General features: G+C 34.8%; 1 protein-coding gene across 1 annotated transcript; it reads left to right on the forward strand.

Moving 5' to 3' along the window:
- Positions 1-3,919: 3,919 nt before the first annotated feature.
- Positions 3,920-8,211, forward strand: LOC143628516 (beta carbonic anhydrase 5, chloroplastic-like). The gene is made up of 8 exons (XM_077098088.1): positions 3,920-3,979; positions 5,842-6,003; positions 6,076-6,124; positions 6,216-6,329; positions 6,464-6,517; positions 6,946-7,028; positions 7,144-7,249; positions 7,898-8,211. The coding sequence occupies exons 2-8, from the start codon at positions 5,873-5,875 to the stop codon at positions 8,099-8,101; spliced, it is 741 nt and encodes a 246-aa protein (XP_076954203.1). The 5' UTR covers positions 3,920-3,979; positions 5,842-5,872; the 3' UTR covers positions 8,102-8,211.
- The last annotated feature ends 593 nt before the right edge of the window (positions 8,212-8,804 follow it).

Consider the following 8,804-nt stretch of genomic DNA (forward strand, 5'->3'; position numbering starts at 1 on the left):
ACGGGCTCTAAAACTAGTAACTAATATTATTAATCTTGAATGTCGCCATCCTCATAGGTTTAGTGTAATGTTTATATGCCAACAGTTAATTAACACTGATTTCTCTTTTGGTGTGTGTGTCATGCAGGGGTTCATTATATTAAAAATGGAAATCAATCTACAATTGTCGATTACGAAGAAGAAAAAAGAAGGTTCCGAAAAATTCATTAGTAAAATTTATTCAAATTATAAAATCCAACAATGAGCAGTTGTTCATGATCTTAATACTATTGATGAAGTTAGGGATCAAACTAAAATCAGGATAGCAGCCTACTAGCAGAGGATCATTAAGATATACAACAAAAGTATAAGGATCAAAAGATTTCAATGGGTGATGACATTCAAGAATACTATCAAATCAAGTGATGGTAAATTTTCTTCTAAATGGGAATTACCATATCTAATAGATTCAGATCAGGCAAATTAGCATATTGGTTAGCAACTATGGATGGAGAGATCCTTCCAAGATCATGGAATGCTATACATCTCAAAACCTATCTCATGTAAGTTAAAAGTTATCCTTCAATTGATACCATGTACGTGTCTTATCTTTATCCTTTAATTATTTTCATTATTTTTATTATTATCAAAACAAATGTACCGACTTAAGTATCGGAGGGGTGTTGGCATGTCTAACACCCACCTTCACCAAGCTTTCAAAGTCTTGCAGAAAACTTCAAGGAGCATGATACAAGACAAGAGATTTGCCATCTCTCTTAAGTTTAAGGGATACAAACCTCTTCAAAGGTTTAAAGGTTTTCACCTTTCGAGCATAATGGTTTCTTCACCCTGCCAGTATGCACGAAATCCAAGGATAATTCAATATGGCGGGATATGTATACGTAACAGTTGCAGGCAATATTGTTTTTGTTGGTTATATTGAGGATCCAAAAATTAAATGTGGCAGGCGTGTCACTCAGAAATTATGACATTTACATATCACCAAAGTTCGGCAGGATTCCCATGAAATGCAAGCTTGCCCTGTCTATGGAATTAACATTACCATGTTAATCAAGAACTTTGGCATTAGCATGTCAACAATGATACTTACGATTGGGTTAATCCCCTGGGATCCTTGATCCATAAATTACACAAGATTGGGCTTGACACAGGGATCCTTGATCCAAAAAAATTCAAATTTTAGGGCTTGTCCCCAAGGATCCTTGATCCAAAATCTTCCAGAAAAATATCCTTATCGATCCTTAGATCCTTAACACATTCTCGAGTATTAGCATGCAGGGACAATCCTATGGATGACTATCAAGAACACAAGGCTTAAAGGCAGAAGATTTATATGAAGATGCAGAAATATAAAATAAGATGACTTGGGCGTTATTCTAAAGAAGGATCCATCCACCCAAGCCACTAATATCCAAAGTGCATGAAAAGGAAATTGTCTTGAAAACTCAACAGAGGGAGTGCATCAACTAAATTGTCTTAAAAAAACCATGCAGGGCCAAACCATTAACACATTAAACAAAAAGGACTCATGCCTTTGCAACACCGCCTTCATTATCCTTCCCAGTAGCCACATCCACTGCATCCTTCACCACTGTCACATCCTCCACCTCATCAACATCCTTAGACCCAGCATCATCCTCAACCACAAGATCCTTTACCCTAGAGGATATTTTACTCTTAAGAGCCGCTAAGGTCTTTTCCCAAGCCTTGACATCTAAAAAGGAGATATCCAAACCTTTAGCAGACTCTACTCCATCGCTTGGCTTGTTTCTTCATACCATTATAGCATGGGCAAAGATGATCCATTCCCTACAAAAAATTTCAAATACAAAACATGCGAATAAGCAGCTAAGGGTAAGGATAAGGATAAAGCATCACAAATTACTGAACGAAAGACACATCCTGCTTTGCAAAGTGCTATCGTGGTCCCAGTCCTCAAAGAAATCTAGGAAGACAACTTGAGTGGAACCATCGACGTGCTACGAGTGACAAACTTAGGGATCAAGGGAGTTGGTCTTTCCTCCTTGGCAATCACATCTCCAGCAAAGAAAATGTTATCGATATCATCGATACTAAAATACTAAAATTGAGGCTTGGTGTCTTGAATCTTATTAAAAAGGATAAGCAGGTCAGCATCCTTATTGTATATTTACACATATGCACTAACTTTTTAATGTAGGAATTTTACCTTAAGACATGGAGAAATGAGAATGTTGAGTTTAAGAACTTACTTCAACACTCAAGGTTATTGGATTAAAACCTCTTTTGACGACTTCGAGCTTATATAGGCGACTCACTTTGGCAGCAGCATCCTCTTAAGGAGAAGCAAACTTAGAAAGGTTAATACCTCCAAAATAGCAAAGAACAAGCAAAGTGGAAGATTAAGAAGATAAGTTTGAGATAATAACCAAAAAAGCAATAATCATGCCTCGTTTCCCACGCCTTGTCAGATTAATTCATATCACCGTCCTCATTAAAAGAATCCTAAGATATCTTCAACCTTGCAGCATATCAGGATCTTGGAGTGAAGACAATTGTATGGCTAAAGATCCTGACAGATAGATACCTCGTAAGGATCCTCGCAGTGCATCAGGATCATAGACAGAAGACGGTATCCTCAGTAAGTACGTTATTTATTGACATTATCGTTTCACCTTTGACTTGGTCTTCCAGACAACGGCTAGCAGTTAATTCTCCACTAAAGACTCGGTCATGCCATTAAGTATTGGGACGTTGGAGGCTGTTACAACGTGTTAATGATGAAGGTACGATATTTGTAACTGCCCCAAGATCCTCTCCAGGGCATTTAATGCTACTTATTGTGTGTTTTGACTCATGTAAACATATATTGAAGCTGCCTTAATTGCATAAGACACATACACGGACCCGAACACACTTACTAGTAACTAGAGCAGCGATCATAGCAACTTCCAGCACTTGTAATCATCGGTTTTTGTTAATACAATTGAGGTCGCGGGATAGTTTTCCTCTCCCGAGGTTCTTTCCGAAGATTCTCTAAGGATCAAGGGTTGTTCCTCTCTAAATCGTTGTGTCACTCATACCATTTACTTATCATTTCGATTATATACACAAGCATCCTACCTCACAATCAAAGTTTGGTTACTTGATTATCGTTGTGTAATTTTTGACTTACACAGTAGCCAACTAAGATGCCAACAAATATTATTACCATTTATAAAATTATTAGCAAAGTTACAAATGAGGTTTTAGGTATTTATAAATTATAAAATTTTATTTATCACTATTTATATCTTATTAATCTATAAGGTATGTTATTACATATATTATTAAATTTAACTTTTTTATTGTATATTTTTTTTAATATTTATCTTGTGTATTATAGGGCCTATATGAAATAAATTAACAAAATAGCAACGGTAAAAGTTAATTCATTTACGAATATAAGAAATTATTTTCTATCACTAACTCTAACACACGTGTCTTGATAGTCAAACACAAAAAACATCTAAATTCGTCAAATAATAACCGCACTTGTTGAAATCAAAGTACTTCCAACTGTCTTGATTAGTTGTCCTTAGCCGACAGCTTTTCCTAATTATAGTAACCTCGATATATCCCTTTTCTTGGGATAAAATAAAACCACCGATCTCGATGTGTCCACGAGTCTCAACTACCTAGACTACCTATATTTATATTCCTTCAATGCATTAGTCTCCATCATCATCCCACTATTATTTTGATTGATGCAAAAGAACACGATTCCATGCAACCAGGAGTCCCAACACAAACCCTTTAATTTCTTTCAGTAATGGCTCACTCAATTATCGGGTCTTCCCATCTTGCCAAATCACCTGTAATCTCTCATCCGTTTAACCTTTCTATTATTATTATTGGTGTTTGATGAAATGTGTTTTAACTACTTTTTCTTTTGTTTTGATTCCAAGTTGAAGTTTTTGGGAATTGAGCAGACACAAGTGGGGTTTTTGAGGACATCAAAGTAAGTGCTTTGCTACAAGTTTGTTTTCTTGAATTGTGTTTTGTGTTCATCATGATGGCTTGATACATTAACTGTGGATTTTTGTTTTGATCCGGATAAGATTTATATTAATTTGCGGCAGGTTGTTAAATGTCAGAATATTGGTTAGATTGCATTATAGATTGTTTCTGAAAGGGACATGCATGCTTTTAAGATACAATTTGTTTGGTTTTAAGTGAGCTCCGATGAAAGCAAGTTAATTTTCATATGCTCATGTAATAGGTTAATTCATTTGCTTGGATCTTGATAACTTGATCTTAGATTGTACTCGAAACCGAAATAACCGAAACGTAACTGCAATATTCAAACTGAAATAACGGAAGTTATTATAAAACGACGGCTTGGTTTTATGGTTTAAGAAGACTGATTTATCTTTCCGATTTCAGTTTTGCATCAACCAAAATCCGAAATCCCAAGCCGAAACAAATGATTTTAAGTAGTTTATAAGTAGTTGAAAATGGTTTAACCTAAACTTTTATGTCTAAATGTGTAATGATCAATTCATTATTTCAAGCCTAAACTTTTATGTCTAAATGAGTAATTATTAATAAATATAAAAAAACTAGGCCCAAAGTTTCAAGCCCAAATGGTAAAATCGAATCCGAAGCATATCCATTGTGAAAATCAAAAACTGAAAACTGAAAAAACCAAAACGAACGGTTTTTAAGAACCCAAAAACTGAACTTTTGGTTTCTTGTCCGGTTTGAGCCCAAAACCGACCCAAAATATTATTGATAAACATAAAAATGTTTGTGTTTAGCGATTTCTGTTATGGTTTATTCTTCATAATATCTTAACGGTCTAGACTCTATAAACTTCTTTCTTCATGGATGAGCTTACTGTTGGGAAAAACGACACCTAGCCACTAACGGTAAACAAAAATTGCGAAATTAATCTTCGTTTGGCTAAACTTTTTTCCGACCCGAATGAACCAATGAGGATGCAAACAAATAAGGTAATATGAAAGTAAAAGTGACACAAAAATTTTAGCGTGGAAAACCTCTCAAGGCGAGAGTAAAAACCACGGGACTACTAGAGCCGCTTCAAATCCACTATCACCAATAATGAGCAATACAAAAGTTCTTCTCTAGGTAAAACTAGAGGCATACACAAATCATCATATACTTGGTACAAACAATCTTCAAGTATATAGAACCAAATACAAAAGAGTAAACGAGTAAGAGGTATCACCAACAAGAAAATGAATCGATCTCTGGCACGTCTCTTGTCTTTAAAACACCAAAAGAATTAAAGCCCCAACTTTCTTCTCTTTGTTTATGCTGTCTTGTTACGGCAGTAGCAAGGATAATAATTCACCAAAGGATATATTGTCCTTAATATATATATTTATGTTGAAGTCGGCTAATTCAACAAAATCTTGGAGCATACGAAATAATTTTCATGTGGATGTGGGTATGGGCCCAAACCAAAAATAAACCAACCTTTTGGTTTTTCCGTAAGCAACCAGAAAACAATATATTATCGTTTCTTTTTTTTTTCTTTATTACTAAATTATAATAATAACCCATGAAAAAAGATAATATTTGTTGGGCTTTCTCATGGGCAAAAAATACCCCAACATTACTCGGGTAAATTGCAATAACAACTTGGTTCATGAGTTTCTGATTGAATTATCTGATGATTTATTTATAGGAAATACATATTATTACGATAACAGACATCAATGCTACCTTCGGGATTGAACCCAAGAGATAAGCGTTCATTTATTTCGGTTTATGTTATCCACAGGGCTAACCATTGCTTCACTTAACTAAAAAGTATGTTTTTATTTTTCTAAAACAATCCACCTCACACATTCATAGGACCAATCTGGCATTGAAATTGCATGCATCAATGGACGGGCCCGCTCTGGTTCAAGAACCTAAAGAAATTACACCAAAACTTATCAAGAACTCCAATGATGGAAATGATTCATTCTCTGAGATAAAGAATAGATTCTTGAGTTTTAAAAAACATAAATACTTGTAAGTAGCAAATATCTTTAACCGCAGAATAAAGTTTGTTGCTTTAAATAACTTATTATTATTCTTGAACAGGGAAAACTTAGAGTGCTATCAAGGACTTGCTGAAGCACAAGCTCCAAAGGTGTTTACTGTTTGTTTATTAGCTATTATTATGCCTAATCTTTATTAGATAGGCTTTTGGTAACTGTTTTGTTTATTGATTGTAAGAACAGTATCTGGTGATTTCTTGTGCGGATTCAAGAGTTTGCCCCTCGTATATCCTAGGATTTGAACCCGGTGAAGCTTTTGTAGTCCGTAATGTGGCTAATCTTGTTCCACCCTTTGAGGTATTTTGTAAATTCACACCGAGTTTTTTATATTCTACTCTTTTTGTTTCCTTTTTCTGATAATATTTTGGAATGAGTTTGAAACGTATCCTCTTTGGCGCATGCCATTATGTGCTTTCTAATTTCATGTGCAGAATGGACCTTGTGAAACAAATGCGGCGCTTGAGTTTTCCGTGACTGCTCTTGAAGTAAGTATACTTTTCTAATGATAATATTGTTTCAAAAAACGTGTTGTTCCGGACACACAAACCGGCCCACACCAGACCGTCCCAGGCCAATATTGACATGCCCATAATTATTTCGTAGTTTGTTGATTCAAGTGATGTAGTTTATGATTATCATATCTAACGCACTATTTATTTTTAAATATTTGAAGTAATGGACATAAAAGTGTTTGTGAGTCAACATGACACATTTTATCCTGCATTAAAACAACCCATTCAGACACTTTACGTAATCTGGCTCTTTCGCGTATATTTCATCTCCATTATTGTTGTTGTTATTAATATTATTATTATTATTATTATTATTATTATTATTATTATTATTATTATTATTATTATTATTATTATTATTATTATATTGGTGTTAAAGGCAAGTATAAAATTAATTTCAGGTTGAAAACATACTGGTGACTGGGCATAGCTGTTGTGGAGGCATCCGCGCCCTCATGAGCATCGAAGATGAAGAAAATTCAAGGTTCTACTTAAATAATATTATTTTTAGTTTTGTAGTTCTCCAGGTCTTTACAGTGTCATTTTTTGCTCTAAACGCGTATTAGACACATAATCTCATAAACCTGCTTGCTTTTCAGTAGCTTTATCAAAAACTGGGTCGTGGTTGGAAAAGCAGCAAAGTCAACCACAAAGGCCACTGCCTCTAACCTCAGCTTTGACCAGCAATGCAAACACTGTGAAAAGGTGCTTATCATTTTGCAAACAATAGCCAAATTTGTATTTGACTTTTGAGGTCAAACAACTAGAATTCTAATCTTCATTTGGTCCAAAATCATATCCATAACCGAACTTTATGTTAACAAGAGAATGATAACAAATCGGTTATTTTTAGTCAGTTATGGTTAATTGGTTTTACATGTTGATTCGATTCGGTTATGGATTGATTAACCGGAACTTGATTTGGTCATAAATGTTTGGGCCTGATTAAAATGGCCCAAAACAATGTAAATGGGCCTGAAAATTTGGGCTCCACTTTTTTTCATTTACTTAATAATTTGAGCTTTACCATTTGACGTTTGAATATATTAAATATCGGGTAGGTTTAGTCTAATCGAGGATGGAAATACGATTAACCATGACCGACCCACTAATTTCAGTTTTCAAGAAAACTCTAAACCGACCGATCAGTTTTCGGTTATGGGTTGGTTAGTTTGGTTAATTGGAGAGCATAATTTAAACTTTATATCAAATGCTACTGGAAACATGGAGTTAAGTTTTGTAAAGGAAGTCGTGTCAAAATTTGAAGTCAAATATAGCTGGTTTGACTTTTTACTTGAATCTTCAAAAGTCAAAGTGGTTGTTTCTGTATCTAAGATATTGAATCATTTGCAGGAATCAATAAATAATTCATTGTTGAACTTGCTTACATACCCATGGGTCGAAGAACGGGTGGCAAAAGGCGTACTTTCTCTCCATGGCGGTTACTATGATTTTGTGAATTGTACATACGAAAAGTGGACTCTTGATTACCAGAAGAGCAATCTAAAGGAGGAAACAGGTGGTTATGCTATTAAAAACCGCGAGTTTTGGTCTTGATGGTCGTGCTCTTATTCTTCGTGATTTTAATAACTTGACTTGAAGTCTAAGTATCATATGATTGTTGTTTGTGCTGTATTATTGGATTGAATTAGACTACAGTGAAATTTATATATGTATCCTTGTGTATCACATAAATTTGAAATGACTGTTTTATGTTTATTAGAATTTTGCCTGAAGATTGATATCGGGATAATATAGTGATGGGTTTTCACACATCTTTCCTTGTCACACGCGTGCACTATCGGGATAATATAGTAAAAAGTTATGAAACATGATAAAATATGGAATGGGTTGTATGTTGCAACCTTCCTTTGTTATTACTTTATAACTAATGTAAGAGTTGGGATCCAAAAAGACGTAAACGCAAGCACAAACTGATGATGATTGATGGGCGTAATGTAGCATTTTGATGGACGGATGGGTTGTTGTAGATATGAGTGTACTCATTTCATAGTGGCCGTAGCTGTTCGACGGAATGATTTAAGAGTTCCAATGGATGTCGCGCAGGGTCGCTGATAGAAGCGGATTCGAGATGGCTAATCTCTCAATTGATAGACCTTTTGAGTGGGTCAGACTCCAAAGAAGTAGAGAGAACAAGACATGTAATTTTCTTCTTACTTCATTACTCAATGATAAAGCCCTTAAATAGGCATAGAAATATGCAAAATATTAAACGTTCGGATGCAACAAACTACGAGCG

This window comes from Bidens hawaiensis, unplaced genomic scaffold (assembly GCF_021521415.1).
Source record: "Bidens hawaiensis isolate Kalapana, Puna unplaced genomic scaffold, B.hawaiensis_p1.1 tig00005019_1, whole genome shotgun sequence".
NCBI classification, from domain to species: domain Eukaryota; kingdom Viridiplantae; phylum Streptophyta; class Magnoliopsida; order Asterales; family Asteraceae; genus Bidens; species Bidens hawaiensis.

What these genes read in the sequence shown, in the direction of transcription:
- LOC143628516 (XM_077098088.1), top strand. Translation starts at nt 5,873, where the DNA reads ATGGACGGGCCCGCTCTGGTTCAAGAACCTAAAGAAATTACACCAAAA. An exon ending in TTTCCGTGACTGCTCTTGAA is followed by an intron (nt 6,518 to 6,945) that starts GTAAGTATACTT and finishes AATTAATTTCAG; the next exon opens with GTTGAAAACATACTGGTGAC. An exon ending in GAAGATGAAGAAAATTCAAG is followed by an intron (nt 7,029 to 7,143) that starts GTTCTACTTAAA and finishes CTTGCTTTTCAG; the next exon opens with TAGCTTTATCAAAAACTGGG.